Source organism: Apis dorsata, unplaced genomic scaffold, assembly GCF_000469605.1.
Source record: "Apis dorsata unplaced genomic scaffold, Apis dorsata 1.3 scaffold_233, whole genome shotgun sequence".
Lineage (NCBI taxonomy): Eukaryota > Metazoa > Arthropoda > Insecta > Hymenoptera > Apidae > Apis > Apis dorsata.
Window position 1 is genome coordinate 268,488 of NW_006263515.1, and position 13,003 is coordinate 281,490.

A 13,003-nucleotide genomic window follows, 5' to 3' on the forward strand; every position below is an offset into this window, starting at 1 on the left:
GAAAGAAAGAAAAGAAAAGAAAAAAAATGGGAAGGGATGACAATACACTTGACATTCTCGCTGTCGTAGGATTAATGTAGAATTAATTAGAGATGGCACGAGTACGCGTGTCTCGATATTTGCTAGCGATGGGATCGAGTGTCTCGCGAGTGCGATACGATGGAACAAGCGATTATCGAATTGCGTCGAAACTAAATCTCTCGATACTTGAATGGAAAATTTGTACTTTTGAACCGAATGAATGTTGCAATTTATTTTAAATCTTAATCTTGCGTAACTTATTATCATACTTATCATTAATTGATTTTTTTCATGTAAAAAGAAGATTTATCCATATTATTTCATTTCATTTAAAAATAAATAAATATATAAAGAGCATAGTTTCATTGCTCCAGTAGTGAATTCAAAAGGAATAGAAAAAAAAAGAGAGAAAGAAAGAAAGAAAGAAAGAAAGCATCGTGCATCGATTATAGGAACATGTCGACTAATTATAAGGTTGCCCAAGTACTTGGACGCTCTATTAGTAAAGCTATTACTGGCAACCGATCTCCTTTGGTAAAGCTCGAAGAAGCTAATGGAGACTGTCGTCCTGAAAATACAATTTTCAGACAATCTGGTTTCCTAGAGGACGGACGGCAATCAAGCACCACTTAAGCCCTCGTCGTTCGTTTTATGATCCCCGCAACAAGTATACCGGAGACAGGAAAATTAAACGATCTCTCGAAAACATCCGCGACTGCTACGTTTATGACGTATTTATTTATAAACAAGGACCTATTTCCAAACTCATCGACGCTTTTATTTAAGCGTAAAATATAAGCGAAATGCAATTAAGGTACGAAAATTTTTTTTTTTTCTTTTAACGGATTTAATGATTCGTTAAATTTATTAAAAGGTATCTTGTATATTGAAGTATTTGCATATATAATTTTTATATAATTATTTGGAAATATTATACGTTAAAATGTTATTACATTAAATCAAGAGGATATTTAGGAAAAATAATTGCACACATTTTGCAAGATATTTTCAATGAACCAAATTTTTAAATTAGACTCTCTAGTTTTATTCTCATATAAATATTAAATATTCATAGAATTTTATGAAATATTGATAAATTATGTTAAATTAATTAAGAGGATATTACATTGCACATTATAAAGCCTTTTTTTATCGGCTTTTATAATATATAAATATAAATATATTATAATATATAAATGCTTCACGTATCTTTTCTAATAATATTTTCTAATAATATTTTAATGGTGATTAAAAAAATATTGCAAGTTTTTGATTTTCTTTTTCTTTGTAGAAAGTAATTAATGTATTCGTTTCTAAGTATCAAAAGAAATAAATTCAAATGATAATATAATACAAAATACGTTGAAGTTTATTTTTTATAAACAATTGAAGTATAAAAGTTAAATTGATTATAAATTAATATAAATTAATATAAACGTTCGAAATATAAACAATCGAAATTTTTGTATTTATTTTGATATTTAGAATCGATCAAAAGTGTCCTACGAATATCAATATCAACGCTTTGTTATATTTCAAGATTTTAGATAAGACATTTTAATTAAAGTATAAGCGAAAATGATCAAAGTCGAACATCTAATCATTCATCGATTTAATCATTTTAAAATCACAATTTAGTATAGAAAAATAATAATATTTACTTATACATTTCAATCGATTAATCATTATTTGCGATTTATTCTTGTGATTGAGATAATTTAATTCCTGTTTTCAAAAAAATGCTTAATATTAATTTTTACAATTCAAAATTTCAAAGATGTTACAATTCACAAAATTCTGTAAATATCAGTTGTATTATCTATTCAATTCTTCGCTATACTTCATCATAATTTCGTCTTTAAAATTTTATAACAAATATTTACACGCAAAAGTGTTCATATATATCTGTTAAAAAAATTTAAAATAAAATAAAATAAAATAAAAATAAAATACAAACTCTAAATAATAAATAAATTTATATTCAAATATATATTAAAATTATATTAATAATAAATTTATAATCTCCATTCATAAAACTTTCAAACTTTCAAATCATCTGCATAAACATTCGCGAACGAAATCTTCTCCAACTGCAACCAGCCATTTAAAACTGTATTACGCGCAATCCAATGATAATAATCATAGAATTTTTGATCGATCGATCGAGCAATCAATTCGTCGGAGACCGCGCAACATCAAAAAGGTTTATTGGCACATGGAACCACTCTGATGGACGTATCAAAGCAGAGGAACAGAGCGGTCTCGGCCGGCTTTCATCAATGAAATCAAGTTAGTAGTATCTGGAGAGGTTTCCTGGGAGACAGGAAGGTGTAATGAGAGTAGTTTAGTGCTTAATCGGGGTTTCTCGAGCGGCATCTCGAACTACTCCAATTAACTTCGCGCGCCAACCCCGATTGCCGTTAGATTCAAGGGTAAATCCGTGTGATATTGATTAAATTTCGAATGGGCAACGAAGGAGCCAGCCAACTTCTTTAATACTCGTTGGCGGTAGTGAAGTGTCGTTTGGATAATTAATCAGTGAAAACGTCGATGTTGGGAAATGAAGCTTGTCCATCCATCCCGTGGAGAGGAGGATCGATGCGGTTTAATCGATCAACGAAAAGCGAATTAATCTAAGTGAAATTGCACCTATGAATCGTTGCATCGAATTTAGGTAACCGATGGCATTCTCGATTAAACGGGATGTCAATGACGCGCGAAATGTTAATTATTAGGCACACTGGTGCTCTCTGGTGGTGGTTTGGCCAGATGTCATTTCAGGATGAATTAAATTATATTCGTTGCGGGATTATGCGCTTTGTAAATTGATATTTTCGAACAAAAAGAGGAGTATCGTTTGGAACAAAAAGTATATAATAAAAAATATCGGTTAACTTAACTTTTTGCGCTCTAATAGTGACTTTTAAGACACCATTCAGTTTGATAAAAAACAAAATATCGTTTCACGAATAGATTTCTAACCTCTTTATGTATAATCTTATAAAGTGTGGAATAATATACTATCGAATGGATTTTTTAGATCTCAAATTAGACTCTAATATTCGAGCGAAAATGAGTTTGATTTTTCGTTATTGAATAACGAAATTATTTCTATTCGTTAAGAAATTGACGAGAGAAGGAAAATAGCGATGAAAATAGAAATGTAGTGTAAGAATATAGAATGAATGAAAAATAAGAATAATAGACGGTGAGTGATGAGAGCACGTTATTGGGATTGTAATGTTTGCTCTCGATAAAATAAGAAAGATGAAAAACATCAAATGACATTTTATCGCTATATACTTGCCCTGACAAACCTAGAATGCATCTTGGTAATTATGTTATTATTAAAACATCATATAAAACAACAATATAGACTTTAATATTCGACAAATTTTCTCTCTTTACGTATAAAAATACATAAAATACGAAAATATAAAAGTTTTATACATTAATTTGTATGTAAAATTATTTTAAGTTAGCCAAGAAATTCACCGAACGAAATTTTGTGGAGTTGTTGGTTCGTTAAAATAGTGTAAGCATTTTGCCTTATCTGTATTAAGTAAACACTTAAATACACCGATACACTGGTCAGCATTCTTTCTTCTCATAGACTCTCTATTACCAAAAATCCATATACAATATACAATATACAATATACAATAAATAAACAATATCAATATTTAAGTGCCATCGATCTATTACTACACTGTTTTAACGCACAAATAACGAAATTTTTTTCCGCCCAATTATAATCACTCTACGAAACAACGATCCAGTGACTATTCAGTATTTTAATCGTTATCTCGTAACATAGACGGGCAATTCGTCGCACTCGAGTTTATAACTACCGAAAGGCTTGTTGTTGTGTATATTGTTTACGGCCATGTGAGCGTACACGCGAGAGTTTCGTGATCCGGGCACGTATCGGCCGTATCGAGACAGGACGAGGGCCAGAACAGGATTGGGCGGTGGATGTAGCACACTGTTGTAACTATCATCGTTCAGAACCCCGGTCAGGAAGCGATCGAGGGCTTTGATGGCCGCCGTTATGTCCTGCGAATTACGATGGGGACTCGTCGCCTTCCCACGACGCCCCAATTCATCCGAATCGTCCGCCACGTATTCATCGACCTCTTCCACGACACTGTACGCTGATCGGTGTGGTACGTGAGCGCGATACCCGACCTCGTGCCTCTGCTTTGTCTCGTTTCCCGGCTGCCATGATTCGCCTAACCTCAACGTCGTTGCTCCAGAAGTTTGGCCTTCGCTCCACCTGAAAATGCAAATATTGGGACGGGCATTTATCGCGGCCACCTGTTATGATTTATCTTAATTAATTTTATATCTCGTGATTCGTAATTTTGGCAATTATATTGGATATTCGTGTGTTATGAGGAAAGACGTTTGTGACGGGAGTGAAGAATATTCATTATAATGATAGTGAGTAAATGTTGTATTTCTTCTGTCCGAAAATATATGATATACATTTGAAAGAAAATCTTGGATTATCTAGAGTTTCGAAAGCAATTGGCAATACTTGTTATATTGGTTTACATCGATAGCTAAATAACCTAATATATTTGACAGGCATTGTTTTTGAAATTAAATTGGAATTTAAAGATCAAAAATTAGTTTTTTTTTTTTTTTAAGAAAAATAAAATACATCGCTGTAATTTCAAAATGGAAAATTTTAATCCAAATAAACACGAATTTACAAAGAAGAGATGCCAAATCGAAGCAATTGATTAATGAACAATGTCATGGTATCTTGTAACAGCTATTATATAGTATACATACGAACAAAGCAAAATTAGAACACGATGTTATTAATAAAGTTGCAAAGTTGTTCTGATAACGATAAAGATATATTATTGTTACAGGTTCTACAGATGGAATATTCAATTTAAATCACACCACCATTCTCGATTTGATTTTTTTTAATTCTATTCAATTACTACAGGAAGCTGAATACAATTGATAAATTGATCGAATGCGTTCAAGATGCATTTAATAAATTAGAGAGAAATACTCTTGACAACGTTTTTATAATATTACAAACGTATATGGAATTAATTATGTCAACAAGAGGAGAAAATTCCTATAAAATTCCTCATATAAATAAGGTAAAACTTTATCGTGATGACGTGAAGCCTTCAACAAGGCTAAATCTCATTTCAAATTTGGATTTAAATTTGGATTGCATTAAAATTACTTATATTTAGTTGTATCGCGATAATAAAATGAATTTAATATTTGTTTTATATTTAATTTTAGTTTTATTTGATCTTTTTCATAAATATATACCATATTTTCGGGCAAAAAAAATATTAAAATGTATACCATATTTTCGGACAGAGGGAGTGTAAGATAACGAAGAAATTATTGAAAAAACAAAATTGTTGTTGAATAATGAATATTGTTCGTACATAAATTTGGATGAATAATAAATATTCGTACGATTCAAATCTAGAAAAGACAAAATTTTATTTAAAATTACATTTTTGTAAAAATGATAGGACTACAGAATTTAAGAAATAATTGCGATAAAATTTATCGAAAAATTTAAAAATAACTTGTAATTGAATCAATGTACGAATATTTCCTAATAATGTTTGAAATGGATAAAGTTAAATACTGTAAATAGGATTTATTTGATATTTGTAGAAAACGATTAATTTACTTCTTCCAATTCATTTTTCTTTATAACGTATAATAAAGATCCACATTTGATAAATTGTTAAATAAAAAAAAAAGAAAAAGATTACTACATAAATCATTTAACAACATCGATCTTCTTCACACCGCACACAATTAAATCCGTCTCATTTATAACTAAAGAGCGCACCGCTTCCTCCACCACATCCAATTAGTCGAAAAATGAACAATCGAACTAATGGATTGAAATCAGGGATTGAATACGATATATAATAATTTTAATACAAATAGATGGAATTAAAAAAAAAAAAGAAATAAAAAATGATCAAAAGCAGTAAGTGAATTCTTACCTTTGCTTATCGCCAATTGATTTAATCGTCTGATCTTTCAATGGTAATTGAAGATCGATCAATAACGGTTTCAGGTACGAATACCCGGCTTGTATTTGCCTTTCGGCCTTTAAGCCTCTACCTGGATCTCCATCTTCTAGCCCATTGTCCAAAGCTTGGCCGGTGAAAACACTGTGTCGAGAAAGTTTTGGAAACACCGTGGCGGTAGTTGGAAGATAACTAAGGGCCGGTGGTTGTAAATTCGTTACTAGTTGGATATTCCTAGGCGCTTCTGTTGTCAATACACCGTTGGTCAAATGTGCAACCGTCACCTAAATTGGATAGTTTTTTTCCCTGTGCTCAGTGTAAAATTATTATGCTTATGCTACTTTTTACTTTTTATTTTTTAGTAAATTTTATCGTATGAAGTTTTTATTTTGAGAATAAAGAAGATCTTTTTTTTTTGGGAGAATATTTCTTTTGTGAAAGGAAAGAGGAAAAATTTTTATTTGATAAAAGTTGGATGCACAAATTTTGGATACGAAATAGTGGAATCAAAGTTGTTATTTGTTGTTGAATTTTCATTAGATTTGTATTAAAATAATTATTAACCATGAAAATTTTTGTAAGAATGCATAGCTTTCTTTATATAATTGAAAAATTGTTTGAAAATAAACTCCTCTTACTAAAAAATCCTCTTCAATTTTTGGCATATTTTTCACTATAAATGAATTAGATTTTATTCAAATCTAATTTTATCTTTTTAGATCTTTTTTAAAAAATCTAAAAAAATTTTGAGATAATTATATTTTGAAAAAAATACTATTTCACATAAATGGTCTACTAATTATAGGAGATACCTAATAATCTTTGAAGTATAAGAATAAAGTTAAACAGAGTACGTTTACTTAGAAGTTGAAAAGGTTTAAAAAAGAAGAAAGATTAATTTTACCAAATAAAAAACAAGAATATTCACGACACTGACTAACATTCTGGAAGATTTTCGAGGGAACTAAAGCGACAATATGCACTTGGAGTTCTTTTTATATCCTATAACACTACCTGCCCTCTAAGAGCGAAGTCTTGTACGTCGCAGGAAGTGTATACATCGTGTAAGTAAGTACGTATCTATTTACATAAGAAAAGAGATTTCTTGACTTTCTCTTTCCTTTTCTTTTTTTTCATGTGATGAAATCTCTAATTAACCTTCATTACGATTCTTTATTTACGAAATTTTTTTGAAACATACTTTGTAATATGTCATAAAACGTTATAAAGCTGTTTCAATAATCTCTATTTATTCCTTGATAAATTTTATGAATTTTTTATATGTATATTTTATTTGCGATACATAAAGTTTTTGTTTTATAATATTTGCTATTAATGAAATATTTGAAATACTTACTAAGTTAATAAATAATATACTGTAACTATAAATTAATTATTCGTTAAAATATTAGAATTAGAAATATGAAAGAATCTTATTTTTAATTACTTACCATCATGATCATATGTAAAATTACATAGAAATGAGAAATAAAGGCAAAAAATTATATATCATAAAAAAGATATAAATAGAACATGTGATATATCATTCCATGCAATTACAATGTATTCTTTTATTTCATGTTTATATAATCGTGATTTTGAAATTAAATTTAAATTTAAATGTCGTGAAATCATAAATAAAATTAGAAATAATTAATTAATTATAAATAAAAATGATAAAATATAATTTTTCAATAAATTAAGTTTTTGTTAAGATTTTTAATTAGTGTTAGAAAAAAAGAAAACTAATTAGATGTCAATGTTGTCTTTTGATATGTTTGGATAACAAGTAAGACAAGAAGAACAGATAGTCGAAAAAGGACAGAGATAGATTAAAAATTATGTAATCAACGCCATCTTCAGAGTGCCGTAAATGAAACACATAGAAAGGACAGAAAACAATAAGAGAAAGATAGAAATATAGTAAGAATTAACTACTGCTGCTATCTATTGAATATTAAAAATATCTCTTTAAAGACAGAATAAGATAGAGTAAGAACTAGCGTTATCTCTTGAAATATTTTTAAAAGAAATATTTTAAGTAGTCCAGAGATGACGCCACATATTAATTCTTATCTTATCTATTCTTTTCCTATTATTTACTGTCCTTTTTATGTGTTTCATTTATGGCATTCTGAAGATGGCGCTGATTTCACAATTTTTACTCTATCTCTATCCTTCTTTCATTATTTGCTTTATTTGCTCTTCTTATCTATATTTACTAGATATTTTTCTAAACTTTTTTTAACACTTTGTTATTAATAAAAAAGTAATGTAATATTCTTTACATATTAGTATATTATTTAAATATTATATATTACAAAGAAATGATTTATTTTTACAAAAGTTATAAAAAGAACGTATGTTTTGAAAATTCTTTGAAAACTCGCCTAAATATAATTCCCGCCAATTTCTTCTCACTCAATGGTATTATTCCATTGTTGAATATTGTTTAATTATAATTTTGTAAATAAAAGTGATAGATAAATATTTTAAAAAATGGATGTTGGAGACTCGCAAATTACAAGATCACGTGTAACTGATGAAGTTGGAATCAAATGTCAAAAATTATTTCAAGACTTTTTGGAAGAGTAAATTTTTTTATATATTTTATTTTGAGAAATAACAATTATTTAAAATTTTTCAGATACTTTATAAATCAATTATATTTATTATTTTTTAATTAATTAGATTTAAAGAAGATGGAGTTGTAAAATATCTTGAACCAGCCAAAGAACTTGTAAGTCCAGAACATAGTACATTAGAAGTGACTTTTGATGATGTAGATGAATATAATCAAGTACTTTCTACAACTATAGTTGAAGAATATTACAGGTAAAATTTCAAAATATTTCTTAATATAATTCAATATTTATCTTCTAATTAATTTTATTATTTGTTCTTATTTAATGAATTGTGATCTTTTAGAGTTTATCCATACTTGTGCCAAGCAGTGTGTAATTTTGTCAAAGATGTTGCAGAATTAAGTAAAGAAAAAGAATGTTATGTAAGTTTTGTGGAAGTTCCAACAAGACAAAAATTAAGAGAATTAAATGCATCAAAGTTTGGCACATTAATACGTATATCTGGTCAAGTAATAAGGACACATCCTGTGCATCCAGAATTAGTATTAGGAACGTTTGTTTGTATGGATTGTAATGCTGTTATAAAAAATGTAGAACAACAATTTAAGGTATAGTTTAATGTAATTAACTTTATTAATACAAATATATATAATTATAGTAGATTTGTTACAAATTCATACAATTATTTGCAGTTCACAAATCCAACAATTTGTCATAATCCAGTATGTAGTAATAGAAGGCGTTTTTTATTAGATGTTGATAATTCTATATTTATTGATTTTCAAAAAGTCAGAGTACAAGAAACACAAGCAGAACTTCCTAGAGGTTGTATTCCTCGTTCACTTGAAATAATTTTACGAGCTGAAGCTGTTGAAACTGTTCAAGCTGGTGATAGGTATTTCATTAAAGATGATTTTATAACTCTATTTACTTCTTTAAAATATTGTTGAATATTATATGTATTTTTTAGGTATGATTTTACAGGAACTATGATAGTAATACCAGATATATCTGTTCTTTCACTTCCTGGTGTAAAAGCTGATCTTAAAGCAAAACGTCGGAAAACTGCAGAAGATGGAGATGGTATAACAGGGTTGAAATCTTTGGGAACACGTGAATTAACATATAAAACAGCATTTCTGGCTTGTAGCGTTACTCCAACAAGTTTTAGAGTACGATAAATTAATCATGAAATAGTTTTTTTACGATATTTACATTTACATAATACACTTTTTAAATGATTAATGTTTTTGTAGTTTGGTGGTACTGAAACAAATATGGAAGAACTTTCTCAAGAAATGATGAAAAAACGAATGTCAGAAGCAGAATGGAACCGTATATATGAAATGAGCCGTGATAAAAATTTATATCAAAATCTTGTTAATAGTTTATTTTCGTCAGTGCACGGTAACGATGAAGTTAAAAAGGGAATTATTTTAATGTTATTTGGTGGTGTGCCAAAAACAACAATAGAAGGCACCTCGCTACGAGGGGATATAAATTGTTGCCTTGTTGGTGATCCTAGTACTGCAAAATCTCAATTATTGAAAAGTGTTGCTGAAATTGTGCCAAGATCGATTTATACTTCAGGAAAAGCATCTTCTGCAGCTGGATTAACTGCTGCTGTAGTAAGAGACGAAGAATCGCCTGATTTTGTTATTGAAGCTGGTGCTTTGATGCTTGCTGATCAAGGTATTTGTTGTATCGATGAATTTGATAAAATGGATGTCAGAGATCAAGTTGCTATACACGAAGCTATGGAGCAGCAAACAATTTCATTAGCCAAAGTTTGTTAACACAAATAAATATTATAAATTTTTAAATATTGCTATATTATTAATAAATAAATAAATTTTTAGGCTGGTGTAAGAGCAACTTTGAACGCTCGAACGTCAATATTGGCGGCGGCAAATCCCGTTGGAGGACGATATGACAGAAAAAAATCTTTACAGCAAAATGTTCAATTAACAGCTCCTATTATGTCCAGATTTGATTTATTCTTTATTATAGTTGATGAGTGCAATGAAATTATCGATAATGCAATTGCTAAAAGAATTATTGATCTACATTGTGATAATTTTCAAGACATTGAAACAGTATATACACAATCAGAGATTATTAGATATATTAATTTTGCTAAACATTTTAAACCTGTATTAAGTCAGGTAGATATTATTATATTTTTCTAAATTTTAATCATTTGTTAAAGTATTTGAATTGATTTTCTTTAAATTTCACAGGAAGCATCAGAATTTTTAATTGATAGTTATACATTGCTCAGACAAAGGACCGGTACTAATGCCGGCAAGTGGAGAGTTACCGTTAGACAATTAGAAAGTCTTATCAGATTATCAGAAGCAATGGCTAAGTTAGAATGTTCTGATGAAGTTACTGTAAAACATGTTAAAGAAGCAAAACGTTTATTAAGTAAAAGTATTGTTACCGTAGAACAGCCAGATATAGACTTGGAAGAAGATGAAAATGAGCATATGGACGTCGATATGAATGAAGCTCCACCTCTTATGGCTGCTCTTAATGCGATAGATAACGAAATGGAAACTCCTCCACGTAAATTATTTTTTTTTTATATTTTACATAAAAATATTTAAAACTGATTTTTATTTATTTCTTATTTTTCGCATCGTATTTAGAATCGCAAGAGGTAGCCAAAAAGAAATTAACAATGTCCTTTGAAGAATATAAAAATTTATCTAACATGTTAGTGTTATATATGAGAAATGAAGAAATTCGTGCTGAAACTGAACCTTCAGGTATGTTTATAGATATTATTTAGATATATATTTATTTCAGTATTTATATTTTCTTTTATATAGAGGATGCTAAAGGTGGATTAAAGAAATCAGAATTAGTGGCATGGTATCTAGATCAAATACAAGATCAAATAGATTCGGAGGAAGAATTATTGGAAAGGAAAAATTTTATTGAAAAAATTATTGATAGACTAACATATCATGTATGTACTAAAATTGTTAATTTAAAATTGTTCGAATTTTATTTTTTTTGATACTTCAATTCTTAATTTTTTTTCTCATTTTTGCTTAATTGTATTTTAGGATCAAATTATAATACCTTTAACTACGACAGATCTAAGAGACAAAGACGATGAAGAAGAAGATGATCCTTTACTTGTTGTGCATCCTAATTATATTATTGATGTCTAAATTTTTGTAATATAATTAAAATAACATAAACATATACTTATCAAGTAAATGTAAGTAGAGGCAATGAAATTACATTTTAAATCTGACATATTTAAATCGGATTTTATCTCTACTTACTTTTACTTATTTACTTATAATTCGAAAACAGTAATGATACTATATTTTTACATTTTTTTACAATTTGTAGTCTAAAATAAATATTTATATTTATATATATTTTGTTTCATTTAACTGTTTATTTAACTATTTTAAGACCATTATAACTCTTTAACAATATTTTAACGAAGTAGTTGCTAATTGTGTTAATTGTTATATAGGTTGTTATGTCATATATAATCTAATGCTTTTAAAATGTTTTAAATTAACATTCGTATGAAGCGAAGATATATAAAATAGATAATTTGAGACGATCTATACTTACTTTGAAGTATCTGAAAGTAAATAAGATCAACATTATTTCATATTTAAATAATAATACTTTTTCAAATTAATTTTCACTAACGATTTAAATTTTATTTTAGAAATTTAAAACAGATTATCACACATAACTTTCAAAAGAAATATTTTAACATTTTAACATTTGTAACTAGCTTTATTAAAACACAACTCACAATAACACATAGCTCTTTATCATTACCTTACTTTACATATGGTGGGGGAATTTGTATAGCGTGGTTAAAAGAATTTACTTTTGAGATGAATTTGTAGTGTTTAGCGCGATTCTATCACAGGATGACTGTGAATGAACAATTAAAAGAATCACCTCGTCATGTGAGTATTGAATTAAAAGATGTAAGAGAGAGAAGAAAAATAGTGTGTACATTATTTGCAATTCATAAAGAATCAATTATCGTTTTTTTTTATTATTACAAAGAATTATTAATTATGTATTTTTTTGCAAATTATTCTTTATTATATATTTTTAAATTATTTTTTATATCGTATCATTGTATTATGTTTATAAATATAATTTAAATACAGGATTATTCGTGGCCAGTTTTTATTGGAAACTTTAGCATTTTGCAAGAATATTTGTCAGAAAAAAAAAGTTACCTCTGGAGCGTGGTACGCTTATTTGACTTTTTACTGCGAGGTTTTGGTCAAGTATGTTATTTAAATTTAAATTTAAGATTTATTTAAAATATATATATATATTTAATATGTAATAATTTATAAAAAA

General features: G+C 28.1%; 3 protein-coding genes across 5 annotated transcripts in view; 2 read left to right on the forward strand and 1 right to left on the reverse strand.

Moving 5' to 3' along the window:
• Positions 1–3,761: 3,761 nt before the first annotated feature.
• Positions 3,762–7,027, reverse strand: LOC102679018. Its single transcript, XM_006615745.2, has 3 exons — positions 6,961–7,027; positions 6,030–6,340; positions 3,762–4,297 (listed from the first exon to the last, which is right to left on the reverse strand). The coding sequence occupies exons 1-3, from the start codon at positions 6,997–6,999 to the stop codon at positions 3,823–3,825; spliced, it is 825 nt and encodes a 274-aa protein (XP_006615808.1). The 5' UTR covers positions 7,000–7,027; the 3' UTR covers positions 3,762–3,822.
• A 1,404-nt stretch (positions 7,028–8,431) lies between these two features.
• Positions 8,432–12,043, forward strand: LOC102678445 (DNA replication licensing factor Mcm6). Its single transcript, XM_031510501.1, has 11 exons — positions 8,432–8,647; positions 8,748–8,891; positions 8,985–9,249; positions 9,334–9,536; positions 9,612–9,813; positions 9,898–10,428; positions 10,501–10,806; positions 10,882–11,209; positions 11,293–11,412; positions 11,476–11,615; positions 11,716–12,043. Exons 1-11 carry the CDS (start codon positions 8,556–8,558, stop codon positions 11,821–11,823), a joined length of 2,439 nt encoding a protein of 812 aa, XP_031366361.1. The 5' UTR covers positions 8,432–8,555; the 3' UTR covers positions 11,824–12,043.
• A 439-nt stretch (positions 12,044–12,482) lies between these two features.
• Positions 12,483–13,003, forward strand: part of LOC102681156 (urea transporter 2-like) — a 21,667-nt gene continuing 21,146 nt past the window's right edge. For all 3 annotated transcript variants that reach the window (XM_031510506.1, XM_031510507.1, XM_031510508.1), the window contains exons 1-2: positions 12,483–12,594; positions 12,805–12,927. In XM_031510506.1, the coding sequence (XP_031366366.1) occupies positions 12,556–12,594; positions 12,805–12,927 (162 nt within the window). In that variant the 5' untranslated portion in view covers positions 12,483–12,555. The remainder of the gene's footprint in view (positions 12,595–12,804; positions 12,928–13,003) is intronic.

What these genes read in the sequence shown, in the direction of transcription:
- LOC102679018 (XM_006615745.2), bottom strand. Translation starts at nt 6,999, where the DNA reads ATGTTAGTCAGTGTCGTGAATATTCTTGTTTTTTATTTG. An exon ending in ATATTCTTGTTTTTTATTTG is followed by an intron (nt 6,341 to 6,960) that starts GTAAAATTAATC and finishes TATCCAATTTAG; the next exon opens with GTGACGGTTGCACATTTGAC. An exon ending in TCAATTGGCGATAAGCAAAG is followed by an intron (nt 4,298 to 6,029) that starts GTAAGAATTCAC and finishes TTGCATTTTCAG; the next exon opens with GTGGAGCGAAGGCCAAACTT.
- LOC102678445 (XM_031510501.1), top strand. Translation starts at nt 8,556, where the DNA reads ATGGATGTTGGAGACTCGCAAATTACAAGATCACGTGTAACTGATGAA. An exon ending in TTTCAAGACTTTTTGGAAGA is followed by an intron (nt 8,648 to 8,747) that starts GTAAATTTTTTT and finishes TTAATTAATTAG; the next exon opens with ATTTAAAGAAGATGGAGTTG. An exon ending in TGCTGAAACTGAACCTTCAG is followed by an intron (nt 11,413 to 11,475) that starts GTATGTTTATAG and finishes TCTTTTATATAG; the next exon opens with AGGATGCTAAAGGTGGATTA.